The 14,200-nt window shown below is 31.7% G+C and overlaps 1 protein-coding gene across 1 annotated transcript in view; it reads right to left on the bottom strand.

Annotated features, from left to right (window-relative positions):
- The window catches only part of LOC108915595 (AP2-associated protein kinase 1), a 34,340-nt gene that overhangs the window by 18,195 nt on the left and 1,945 nt on the right, over positions 1-14,200 (bottom strand). The window contains exons 4-9 of the mRNA XM_018721665.1: positions 8,274-8,477; positions 7,618-7,750; positions 7,456-7,559; positions 6,671-7,401; positions 2,348-2,637; positions 215-343 (exon numbers count right to left, since the gene is read on the bottom strand). Coding sequence (XP_018577181.1) covers positions 215-343; positions 2,348-2,637; positions 6,671-7,401; positions 7,456-7,559; positions 7,618-7,750; positions 8,274-8,477 — 1,591 coding nt within the window. The remainder of the gene's footprint in view (positions 1-214; positions 344-2,347; positions 2,638-6,670; positions 7,402-7,455; positions 7,560-7,617; positions 7,751-8,273; positions 8,478-14,200) is intronic.

The raw sequence follows: 14,200 nt of genomic DNA, 5'->3' as shown, positions 1-14,200 counted from the left end.
CAATATCTCGATCTAAGTAAATCTAAGAATATATACTGAATATTATCAAATCTACTATTGTTATATAGTATCTCAAAAAGAGCAAAATAATTATATTGGATAAAATTATATTTTATATTCTATTTAAAAAATTAATAGCTCTCGATATCCTGCTTACAGCAAAAAGAAAAACAAGAATGGTAGACCTAGTTCTTACAGTATTAAGATTGATTACCTGAGGAATGTAGTCCTGCTTTGTTTGATCTATCACGGGTCCTAATAGGAAGACTAAAAGGAGCACTGCCGAAAGGATCTTCTGTAACTGACATTACAAGACTTTCTCGAGATTTAACACCTTGTATACCTAAAAATAATTTATATTTTTTACATTTTTGTAGATTTTTACACTGTTCAATAGGACTGGCCGTTATTTGTTATCAATGTTTATGCAGGGTGGTTGTAGGTATATTATCAAAAAATAATAATATATCCGACAAATGTTTTTTGAGATTTGAGATAATTGTTCAAATAAGGCATACACTTTTTGAAATCGAATATTTTCAAACAGTCAATGTCAAACTTTTACGGAATATTTTTTATGGTAAATGACTGTATTTAACAGAAATTTTAAAGATGTCTCCTTTGTAGTTCTGGTAAAAACAATAATATGAAAAAATATTCCAAACAAGTTATAAAAAAAATTTTACACATTTCAAAAGTATTTTTTAAGATACAGAATGTCTCGTTTATAACAGACGTACTTTATTTGTTTTTATTAAATAAGAGCACTCTGTACACCACTGCATTTTTTAATTTTTCATTGATACGAAGCATATCCACAAAGTAAAGAGTATTGACACTCTGATGCTCTGTGGTTTTTGATTTGGACAAGGTTGCCAACACTGCATTCAAGGCCAAGGTGTTGGAAGCAGAATCCGCTCTCATTTGTCTCAGTCAGTTGAGAACTGTTGTTGTAGTGGTGTGTTAAAATGAGTGCCGCTATTCTGAATCCCGCCAGTTGCGAGGTGGTGAGGTGCGTAATCTGGATTCTTTTTGCAAAGGGAAAAGCGTTGTTTGAGATTTCTAACAAAATCAAAACTATTTATGGGAATGGTGTGATGAATCGTACTAATGTCGTGAGTATAAAGGTGGCAAAACGAATGTTCATGATGAACAAAGGAATGGGTGTCTCTCAATCGTGATTGATGAGATGGTGAAGAAGATCGAAGAAATGCTTCGTGGCCACCTTTGATTGACTTTGGACGAGATGAATGCAGTGTTTCCAGAGATCTTCAGATCTCTTCTGCATGAAATCATTACTAAAACATTTGGTTATCGAGAATGTGTGCGAGATGGGTATCAAAACAGCTCACAAAGCCAACAGAATCACGCTTTAAACTGGAAAGTGAACAATTCCTCGACTGTAACTGGCAACAAAACGTGAGTGACATGATTGTCAATGCAGTGACAATATCCGTCTTCACCGTCACCAAAAAAGTTCAAAATTATTGTTTTGACTGTAAAGGGAGAAACAATGAATGCTGCATGGTACTGTGAAACCCTGAAAACTCTACGGAAAGCGATACACAACAAAAGGAGAATGTTAAGAAAGGGAGTATTCTTGTTGCATGAAAATGAACGTCCCCACAGCCAACGCCGCAAAGCAACTCTTGGATTCATTCGCTTGGTACATCATCAATCACCACGCTCACAGACCTGACTTGACACCTGATTTTCATCTTTTCTCTTCTCTAAAGGTGTTCATTGGTAAAAAAAGATTTTCTACTGACCGTGTTCACGATGCCGTGAAACAATGCGCCCGAGAGGTGACGGCACATTTTTTGACCAAGGTATCAGAAAGCACATCTTTGGCTCACAAAGTGCATTAAGGTTGGAGGCAACTATGTTGAAAAATAGTGTTTGATGTACCTTTCTGAAGGAAATGGAAATTTTTCATATACCGCCGTTTCGATTTTTTAAAAATTAGGTACTTTTACTTTGTGGATATGCCTTGTAGTTATTTTACAATTTCTGATAAATGCAGTTTTTAACTATATCACATTTTTAATCAACATGTTTTATTTTAGATAAAATATAAATAAAAACTAAATACTTTTTTTTAATTGCAAACTGAAGACAGATTTGCACAATTTAGTATTTTTTCAGTTCATTTTCATTTTTTTTTTCTTTTAATAAAAGAACTTTTTTTGTATGATAATGCTAAAATTGAAAAATTTTAAATAGATCAATTTTAAAACGGTTTTTACTGTCAAGGATATTTTGCAAAAGTTCAACAATATTTTTAGGAATATTTAACGCTGCTTATCTAAAAAACATAGCAAGGCTGTGTAAATCTGTTTGTACTTACTACTCTGACTGCCCCTTCTTATTTTATCAAATTCGGCGCCGAAGATGTGATCTTCAGTCATCTGACTAAATGGCGTCTCTTCGAACGGGTTCCAATCTGCTACATCGGCAGAGAGCGATCTACTATCTGGAGCCATAGGGTGACTTACATCAGTTGTCGATGCTGATGTACCGATTGGAGCTAGTGGTCTATTGACATCCTCTCCTGAACAAGTTGGTGAATCACTAGCTCGAGGTTTAATCGAGGATTCAAATGGTGCCAAAAACTGAGATGTTTCGGTAGCATATGCTCTGCAACAAAAATTTAAATACAGTTGTGACCTATTTGAAACCGGGAGACCCTCAAAATTTTTATTTATATAGAGATTTTGACTAACTTTTTTTTGATTTGTAGAGGGGAGAAAAGTGTATTTTAAGACCAAGTATCATCATTTTTATACAAAAACCAAGATCTACCAGATCATTTTTGGAGAGTAAAAATTGAAGAAACCATATTAGCGATTTTTTTTAGAAAAAATCTGAGTACCATAAAAAATACTGCATATTAATAATTCTGTGGCAAAATTAAAAATTACATTATTCATTATTGTTATGAGGACGAAATAGTCCTCTTATTGAATAGCCGCCAAGATCACCTGACTTGACGCCACTCGACTTTTTCCTTTGGGGCATCCTTAAGCAAAAAGTGTATAAGTCAAGACCACAGTCAGTAGAAGAACTATGCGCTAGAATAACTGAAGCATGTGCAAATATTACCACAGAACAACTGAGAATAGTAACCTAGAACATACATGATAAATGCCTTGAAATAAAAGGCGGATTGATGGAGGCAACAAAAATTTGATTAGCTCTTCTCTTCTCCAATAATTTTGTGGAATATTGATTTGAATAAAAATAGTTATTGTCAGTTATTGACGTTTGATTCCACAGCTTGCTTTGTCAGACGAAATAGAGTCATAACAATAATGAGTTTTTTAATTTTCCCACAGAATTATTAATATGCAATATGCCAATTTTTCAATTTTTACTCTCCAAAAATGATCTGGTAGGTGGTTTTTGTATAAGGGTGTCCCAGTTTCAAATGGGTCACACTGTATATATTAAAATTAAATATATTGGATGTTACAAAAAAGATGGGTTATGCCTTTAACCACAGATTCTTTGAGAGAAAGTAACAAGACTTTCCTCATGCCATTTTTTTATCATCTCTTTTTCAAAGGGACAAATTAAAAAATAAATTTTTATCAATAATTCCATTATTATTTAATACTGATTTTTTTTTCTAAAATATTGAACAATGAATCTGACATAATTTACACAAATGTATCCAAGGCGCTTGAATCAACAACCATGGAATAATGTTGTAGAAATTAGGTGCATGTGGCTCAACACTACCACTAATTAATTGGTCTATTTAACTTTTATCTATCGGGCAGAAAACAATATGTTGCGTTCAATGGCTTTAAATCACATGAATGTGTTACGTTCTCTGAAGTACCTCAAGGAAACAACTTAAGACCCCTACTGTTCAAAACATTTATAAGTGATATAGTGGACATTACTGATGTTGAACAATGTCTTTATGCATATGATCCAAAAATTTATAGTGAAATATAATCAATAAATTACTGCATTCATCTGTCTAATAAATTAATATGAATTACAGAATGGTGTTCTGCAAATTGTCTGAGTCAAAACCTGTCTAAATGTCTTACGGCCAGTTTCACAATCGTTGGTTATCTTTTTGGTAATGTAAGCTTGACTCAAGAGATAACTTGTGGTTAAACAATTCAACTGTTTCACAACAGCCATTANCTAAGATTAAGGTTAAGTTACGGCTAAGTTAGGACTAATACTTTTTTATAAACCAACCATTATTTGTGTATTATTTAGCATAATATACTGTCCTTTTAACTTTTTAGCAAGGAAGATATGTATGTGCAGAAAGAAGTGCAATAATAAGAATAATAATAATTCTCACCACCCTACTTGCTGTGGCTTTACTAACTCCAAAGAAATCTGCAGAGGTTCTTAGAAAATATCCATTGGCAAAAAAATTTAATATCAAAAGTAGCTGTATGCATTGAGATAGTTATTTCGATGTGAGAAAATAAAAAAATTAAGTATTGCAATTTTCAAAATATATAGAAATATACAGGGTGTCCCATAAGCACATGATCAAAAAGGTACTACGACATTCTTTGGCTCAAAAGAAGACGATCTGACTTAACTTCCATTAAGAAAAAATGTCTAGCTCCTCTGCTATTAACTGTCAAAGTTCTTGAAAAAAATATATGTTTTTTGTAATATCTGGAGAATGTTACTATGAATTTTAATGAAACTTGCTGTGGACTTATTCCTAAGTAAGACTTATGTTTTGATGAAGCAACCGCGTCCATTCGCCTTGGGCAAGTGGTAAATTCTTGAATGTCTTGGTACAAGACTTACCAGAACTTTTTTATTGGTCGCTGGAATCAATTCATTTTTTTTTATTGATGCATCAGTCCTTTTTCGAGATTTCCGTGGTCTTGGTAAAATCTTGTAGCATTCATAGTTTTTACGCAAAAAAATATTTTCTGTTTTGTTGTGACAACAATTTTAGACGTATCGCAGTAAATCTGCTCTTTCACAAGAAGCATTCTCTAATAATTATGCCAATTCTTTTACCTAGAAATCAATATTGAAAGTAAAATGGTCTCAATTTTAAATTCTGTCATCATGCGACAGATTGAATATCATTTTATTTCATTAGATTTATTATTTGTTAATGCGCAAAAAATGTAGACGTATTTAGGAAAAACATAATTCTCTTTATTGAAACTCATAAAACTGGTTTATCGCTAATAAAAAAAAACTTGAACTTCAATCGAAAAAAGTTAAATGAGAAAGTTGTAACTATTAAAAAGCCTATCGATTCATATTTTTAAATATGTCGATTGCTACATTACTTTTCGACATATATTGAAAAAACCGTCAAAAATCGACTTTATTTGTTTTTGCTGTATCTCTTGCAAAAGATTTTGAAACTTGTTACTTGCTGTAAATGTAGCCTTCGGCAAGCAAAAAAGTACCTTTTTTTAAAATTAAAAAATATGAATTTATCGAGTTATAACGATTTTTCGAAAAAAAGGTCATCTCGAAAATCGGCTCTTCTTGCTCGTCGAATAGTCCTAGAGAAACGAATCAGGGCTAATTTTTTTCCTTAAGAGTTGTACTTTCATGGTAAAAAAGAGTGATAACAATTTTATTCATTTCAAGTGTCCAAAGATGACTGAAAAAAGTAAAAAATTTTTTTGCTTGCGTTTGTCTTGAATATCTTTTTCGATTTTTATTTCTCGATAATGTCTATTACAGGAATCGATTGCTGGCATTTTTACACGAATTTAAAAAAAAAACGTTGCTCTACAACCTTCTGGAGCTGATAATTTTTTTTCTTTCAAAAAATTCCACAGGCCGCTATTTAAGTGCTACAGCGACCATTCTTACAGAGATTGAAGTTGAAGCCTTATATTTTCAATAAAAAATACTGTAGTTCATTTTGCCACTTCTGCATTTTTAATTGTGCGTCAAACCGAAGCATTCGAGTGCGGCGCGAGCTAACTGTAGTGCTACTTGGCCGCTCCGAAAACTACGTTCGCGTGTTATACTGAAACCTTGAAGCAACTGTATTGTGCAAGCTGATGTTTATCCTAAAATTAGTATAGCAAATGAATTTTTCCTTGAAAGCCTAACTTTGATACAGAGCCTTCATAAATGATTACAAGCCATGTGACCGGTAATTTTATTTCCTTTACGTTAGCAATTAAACTTCGTAAAATTAAAAATTATTAAAACAACTAAGATCAAAATTACATTAAAACAACTGTTTCACCGGCTGGTGTAATTTTTCATGAACTTTTATTCAACCAATCAGCGATCACATTATCTCGAACGTAGACGTAACGGTTTGTCATCGTTCACTGTAAATGAATCATTGATATTGATGACGCTAAGGCTTACGGATTTTTGTTTGACAGTATCAGCCGTGCAATGTCGGTTGCCTAAGCTCGGCAGTCGTGTGGCTTGTAATCATTTTCAAAGGCTCCGTACTTTAGATAGTCATAGACATCGTCATTTCGTGTTTTGTTACTGAACTTCTCCATGTGGGCCTAAAAATCATTCTCAAAGAATGCTATCAACAACAAAGGGCCACCTTAAGAAGACAATATCTTCATAATGGTTTAATTATTATTCTCCCGGAGAAGTGAAAAAATCTTTGAGATTACAATAATTAGCAAATGCCTCTGAGATCAATAAAATAATAGCTGTAATAAAAAAAACTTACTTATTAAAGGCAGTTGTATCACTCATATTACGACGGTGTCCTTTAGGAATGGAAAGTGTTGGTGTGGAAGGAGGAGTATTTGTTGTTCCAACAATGCTGCTAGACTCTGTCAATCCTGACTTCATCTGTGATGTAATCCCATGGTTAACGCTACCGGAGCCAAACAGAGGATTTTCCGGTGACAATGGGGAAACGACATTCACTGGAACGCCAGCTGGTGACTGGTTGGAAAAGTTATCTGTTTTATTGCCATTAGGGATGTCTGTCAAGGTTGTAGGTGACGAAGTATCATCTCGGAATGGATCAGGATAGATGGAAGACTGAAAGAGGGAATCTAAGTGAGGTTGGGGTACTTCCGCTCCGGAGGAGAAAAAAGCGGACTTGGGTTGGAAGTCGCGTGCTGGTGAGAAACTTTGAGGGTTGGCATTTATGGCCGATGGGAAAGGCGCAGCGTAGGAAATGTTACCTTGGAAATTTTGTTGCTGGGGTATTTGGGCAATGGGACTCTGCGATTTTTTGATTGATGTTGGACTTGGGCTGATCGTGAGAGGGATATTATTGAGATTTAATGGGGTCGATGAGCTTCCTTTAGGTCGTTGTCTCGGCATTACACTTGTTCCCTCCACAGCACTAATAATAGGAGCTTTATTTATTACTTTTATCTGAGTTTTCTTCAATTCAGATTCTAGGGGTGGAACCGACAGTTCTTCTATGTTTGGAATTGGAGTTTTCTGTATTGAACAAAAAAATTATAGAACTGAAATCAACTCTGAAAAAATACCAACCATTAAGTTTTTCACAGGATTGTCTTTTCCAAGCAACTGAAACGCTATGCAACTAACTTGATAGATATCAGGTCTCTGGTCTGGATCTGGTTCCAACATGTACTCTAACAAGAAATAAATTAATGTTTTCCTTTACAAATCAAAATGTAAGATTACACTTACTAATTAATTTATGAAGACCTGTAGAATAACGTGAATAATCTGGAATGCTAAAGTTCCCACTCTGAATTGCTAGAGTGCTCTCGCCAAATGGCAAGGTGAAGAAACACAATTTATACAACAAGCAACCAAGAGCCTAAAATAAAAAAATAATATAATTTCAATAACTACGTTTACTAGGAAAGGATTTCGCACACACCTTATGGAAATTGGTCTTTCGGCGAAATTTCATGAAAAATTGATACGTTGTCCCTTTTTTATTACTGATCAAAAGTCTTCAAGGCCAAGAAGTTCCAAATGCCTTTCTGGAGGTGGTAGGGCCCACAAGAGTCAAAAACAGTGAAAAATTTATTTACTGGGCATGAAGTCTTTTGATCAGTGATAAACAAGGGACAATATATAAATTTTTCAGGAAATTTCACTGAAAGACCAATTTCCATAAGGCGTGTGTGGGGTCCTTTAGGAAATAAACAGCACATATTTAAATTTTTGTATGATACATGTTCCAAATTCAATCTTGATCGGACACTTTAAATTTAAATCTGTGCTCTTCATTTCCTGAATTTCGAAAAACTTGTGAGATAAATCAAATTCAATGTAATGTTTAGTTTGTTCTAGAAAAATTCAAATGATTTTTGAGACACAGTTTAGAGAATTACCCAAATGTCAGCCTTTGTCGATATCACTTTACCACTATACATATCCACCATTTCAGGGGACCTATAGCTCAATGTTGTATAACGTTTGATTTCCTCTTCCACAGCAGCAGCACCTTTTTCAGTAGGATTTAACACCCTTGCTGTGGCTGACCCAAAATCACATATTACATAATTTCCATTTTCTCTTACCAAAATATTTTCTACCTAAAAATTTAAACAAAGTAAATAATAAAGATTTATTCAATTCACAACATTTAAAAAAAAACATCAAAGGTTCCATTCAAAACGTCCTGACAAAAAATATGTATTCTAAATCTTGATTTCTTTTGGAAATTATTGATAACTATGCAATTTTCTAATGGATTTGTGTCTAGATTTTTACATCTGCATATTAATTATACAAAATGGCTCATACAAAGAATACATTCTTATACAAAGTATGATATTCAATTAGAAAAAAAGTGTTATTTTTAACATATGATATTCAAATATGTTGTTGAACTGTTCAGAAAAATTCACAAAATTACTTAATACCGGGTGTATTTAAAAGGAGCACAAAAACTACCCGATAATCTTGAAGCTAAACTATGATAACCGAGTCAAGTATACCTTAGTCCAAGATACAGAGTGTTTAAAGTAATAAAAAACATCACAAAGATCTCGTAAGATAGACCAGTTCTTAACCCTTCAAAAATGGTAAAAAGTGAAAAAAATTATAGTAGGATGAAACCCATTGGAAAAGGAAGAGAATATAACAGAACTGAAAGGAAAAATAATTTACGGGCGATCTGAGGTCGGGAAGGGGTAGGGGGTGAGTTTTTAAGGGTAAAAAACGGTTTCCCTTGATTTCCAGAAAAACTACAAGTCTTATGGAAAAAAGTTAAATGCCAAAGTTGTAGGTAATAAAAAGATCTACAACTTTTGTATTTATACTTTTTTCACATAACCTCAAAATTTCTGTGAAAAATTCAAATAACCAAGTTTTTGTTTTTTTATTTTTCTTTTACAAAAAAAAAATTTTTTTCACAAAATTTGGTGAAACTTACCTATTGATGTCCCAAACACGCTGTAATTTTTTTGATTTGAAATATTTATTTTTTCACCTTATTTTTACTTAATATCGATAAGCACCCTAATTTTCAATCGAAAATTCTCACGTCAAAATATCTGCTTTTTTAAAAACGTCGGTGGGCTTTTTCTTCGTTGAAATCTCTACTTATTTCTGTTATATTCTCTTTCTTTTCCAATGGGTTTCATCCTACTATAATTTTTTTTGGTTTCAAAAATTATTGACCCTGGTCTAAGAGGGTTGTATAGATTAATTAAACTTGGCTGACAATTTAACTAAAAAAATGTAAAAATTCACAATTGTATTTAAAAAAGAATCTCGTCGATTTTATTAGTAAAATGGGTACCTTATTTTTGAGTTCTTTTTTTAGCCTAAAAAAAAATATATATAAATTATTTATCACAAATATTATTTAAAATAGATCATTGAAAGTTTGAAAACAAATTGCTATCTTTCAGAATATGTATTAAAAATTTCTATGGCAATATATTTTTTTTATTCTTAATGATTGCATTGTAAAATTATATTTGCCAAATAAATCTATAAACATTTTTACTTAGTATTGTATTGTATGTTCTATTTATTCAATAATTGTGTAGTAAGCTTATTTTAGACAAAAAAATAATATTTTTTCTCTTTGAAATGCAATTGCAAATCAAATAAGTTTATCTCTCTTCCAAATATATCAAATTAGAATTTTAACAGGTTAAAAAGGTTTACAGGGTGTAACTTTGAGTGGGGGTCTATTATACAGAGGCTTCCTTTGACCTTTATAAACAAGTATCAATAGTTTATTTTTTCAAATTTCCTTGTAAAAGCTTAATTTTTTTATAACCGTTTTTTAGGAATTTTCGTACCTCGCCGCTGGAAAACAAATCTCAAAAAACGGCAAGCTTTAGTCGCAGCGAATGCACAATTCCACACCATTCACCCCGAGTTACTTTTGTTGAGTGGGTGTTCCGCATACAAACAGTACTTAACAAGTAACCTAGCAAAAAAACTCAAGCAGTAATCAAAAATGATAAATGAAATACACAAAAATAAATAGTCTGTTGATGGCTTCTAGCGATGAAAAACATTCAAATTCACAGTTAGATGTACTGTCTCCAAATGCGGAACATGACACCCTTTCCTTTGTCACCTTTTACCGGCAGTATCTCCCTACACATGCATTGTAGGTTGCTTACAATTCATGTATTTGTAATACATGATTACAGTGGCGGCGTACACAAGTATTAAAGTGCATTTTAAAAAACTAATCATATCTCGACTATTTATTTGATTAAAAAAAAAATAATTTCAAGATTTCAGGAGAACATGTACTATTACCCCTAAAAAACTAACCCACACAACTTACAGTTACACCCTGTATATATGCACCCCTTTTCGAGATCGCAGTCGGCCACCCTATTTTAATTTTGCAAATTTCATTCAAATTTTTTCGTACTCAAAGACAACTTTGTGTGCCATTTAACACTCCCACAGCTAATATCTCTGAATTGAAGAAATTTATTTTAGTTCCAGAAACTGGGGTTGTTAGATCCCTCGAATAGCTTCAAATTGCAGTTAGAACTGTTAGTTCAAATCTTTCTGTATAGATGGCGTGGCGATACTAAACATTTTTTTGATCCTTGGAACATGGAAATGCGGTCCATCTGAAAGATAGTTAAATTTTGAGTAATTTTTGTAATATAAAGCTATATCCTATATTTACTTGTTTTCGAGATATGTCGACTTCAATATGCAATGTATGATGTAACAGGAAAATCTATTATTTTATTTAAATCACACTGAGAGAAAATATTCTTTTAAAATATTTTTATAATGGCTTTATTCACACCACATACTAACTAACAAACAATAAATTATAAAGAAAGGATGATCAACTACAGAAAAAAAAATTGTACAGTGGCAAATCTTATAAGAGGCAGAGACGAATCGTATTTTATCAAATGTTATTAAAAAATGCAGTCATAGGCGGCTCATGTCAATAAAACATGTATGGCAGATGACACATATTATTTTTCCAATAATTACAGTTTTATCAGTTTGCGTCTTTCAATATAACTATATTAGTTATAATATTTACCATTGTACAATTTTTTTTCTGTAGTTGAGCATTTGTTTTTTTTATAATTTATTGTTTGTTAGTAAGTATGTGGTCTGAATAACAATATTATAAAAGAATATTTTGTCTGGGTGTGATTTAGATAAAATAATAGATTCTGTTACATCATACATTGCATATTGAAGTCGACATGTCTCGAAAACCAGTAAATATTGGGAAAAACTTTATATTACAAAAATTACTCAAAATTTAACGATCTTTCAAAAGGACTGCATTTCCATGTTTCAGTGATCAAAAAATTTTTTAGTAATGCCACGTCATCTATGCAGAAAGATTTGAACTAACAGTTCTAAGTATAATTTGAAGCTATTCGAGGGACCTAACAACCCCAGTTTCCGGAACCAAAATAAATTTCTTCATTTCGGAGATATTGGCATCGAGAGTGTTAAATGGCACACCCTGTATATTAGAATATTGTAAAATAACTATTCTGCAATCATTCAGCACATACTGAATTATTGCATCAGTTCATAGCAATCCAAACAATATTATTGATTCAGACAGTTAATAATGTAAATAAATTGATGGAAGCTTTATTTCAGGCACTGTATAACATTAACAGAAGTTATATAAGAGCAAACAACAATAAAATGTGACAAGTGAAGAATTAATAGAGTTCTTATCAGATATGTAAGATTAACAAATATGTCAATATTGGCTAAACAATTAACAAATAGACAGAACAAGTAAACAGTAAAATGTATTTTAATATATTTTTATTTTATTTGTAAGTTACTTATTTGTGGCACTTTCTATTACCGATTTTATTTAATTGAGTAATTCTGCCATACTGAAAACAAAATTATTTAAAATACATAACCCCTTGCGCCGTCAGTCGTCACGGGGTTGATTTAATAAATTTAATTATACGAGGAATATCTCGCAGTGACAAAGTAGATACTTTTTCTCAGCTAAAAAAACCAGACAGTTTTAAAAATCAATTGTGTCAGGTATTATAGTGATTACAATGTAGTCGAGATTTACCTTCTCAATTTAAGATATACCTAGTTGAGCATAATTCATAAAATCAATCCCTTGACTGATCCTTATGGCACAAACATTTTTCTTTTGAATATAAGCAGAAATACCTAATTAAATAGACAGTAACTTTTTTATACGTACATATGTAATACACTATTTATTTAAGAAGGATCAGGTGCTTCATCGGGGGTGAAGCGAGACGCAGGGGCCCTATGACTAGAAAGTTAAGTAGATTGAGATACTTGCTTGTAGATGTTGAATAAAATCGAGTTTAAAATACTTAAAATTATATATTTCCATATTTCAATTATTATTTTTTATCCAATATATATATAAATAAATACCACAAGTTCCAACAGAAACTTGGCAACAGCGCACAAGTATGCTGACTTTATTATTTGTAACACCGTTCGAAGACATCATGTAATCGACATAGAGTACATGGCACAAAGCATGCACTGCTCTTTTTACAAAGAACTTTTACATATTTTAGATTATCTACAAACTGTGATCATGAAGTGATTCGTGTGGAAAAGTTTAAATATGAATTAGTTATATGCATAAGTAGCATACTACCTACTATTATGCACTTCTGTGAATACAAAATAAGTGTCCCTTATAAGACAAGGGTTTAAAGCGATTGCATTTATGAAAGTACAATACAATTTGATATACAAGTTATTGGTTTGTTCTCTACAGGGAAGTTACGGCTAGTTGACCAACCCCTAGCAGTTCTAATCCAATGAATTTCAGCAACACTTAACCGTAGATAACTTGAATTCTTACACATTTTTGTGAAGAAAACACTTTTATTGCCTAATTACAACTAACAGTATGAAGGTTGAATCTCTAGTCGTCCTCCTGAGCGGCTGATTGGGTTTTTATATGATTTATTATCAGCTAGCAACTCAGCAGACGATTTTCTATTGTCAGCATAATAACAAATAGACATTTGTAAGTTAATAATTGTTATAAAATAATATACATAGTACAAAAATATATATACAGGGTGTTTATAACATACATATGTAGTATTATACTGTGATACTATGTAATTGCTGCCAAAAATATTTTTCAAAATATACTTAAATTATTGAAATGTTAATTTTAAAAATGAATATTATATTAAAAATGTAATAATTTATTAAAATGCATAAGATTGTTATATGAGCTGTGATGCAAAGTATAAATATTTTATTGTTTATATGCTGCTGTATTTTTTACTTCTTATATTGAAAGTTTTTCGTACTTTATAAATAAAAAAATATTTAAAAAATCATAAGTACTTCATTTGAAAATTTCCAATTTTATTTTATTATTCCAAATTGAATTACACAAATAAACACAAGTTGAATGTAATCCATTTCTAATGACTAATTTGTGTATCGAAACGTTTATTTAAATTTCCCGCCACCTATCCTCATTCATACTCTATTCCGCTATTGCCATTACTCCTTCGCGTTTATAACTTGGGGGACGACAAGTCAGAACTTTTATGTTTGATAATTTATTTCTCTGTGGAGTAACCTACTTTTTTCTTTCTCTCATCTATTAATTAATGATTCAGGTAAATGTCTATATTTTTTTCTTCTTACCATTGACATTTTTTCACCCGTAATTCGAATGTAAGGGTATGCATCATAGTATTTGCTATAAGAACCTATGTTAAATATTTAAATTTTTAGAATTAATTAAAAACAAAAACAAATCGATAAATAATTTGATCCTCCTTAAATAAATAGCTACTTC

Source organism: Anoplophora glabripennis, unplaced genomic scaffold (assembly GCF_000390285.2).
Source record: "Anoplophora glabripennis isolate ALB-LARVAE unplaced genomic scaffold, Agla_2.0 scaffold1338, whole genome shotgun sequence".
In the NCBI taxonomy this organism is placed as follows: domain Eukaryota; kingdom Metazoa; phylum Arthropoda; class Insecta; order Coleoptera; family Cerambycidae; genus Anoplophora; species Anoplophora glabripennis.
Note: the sequence above shows the minus strand (reverse complement) of the source record. Positions and strands in the feature narration are given on the sequence as shown.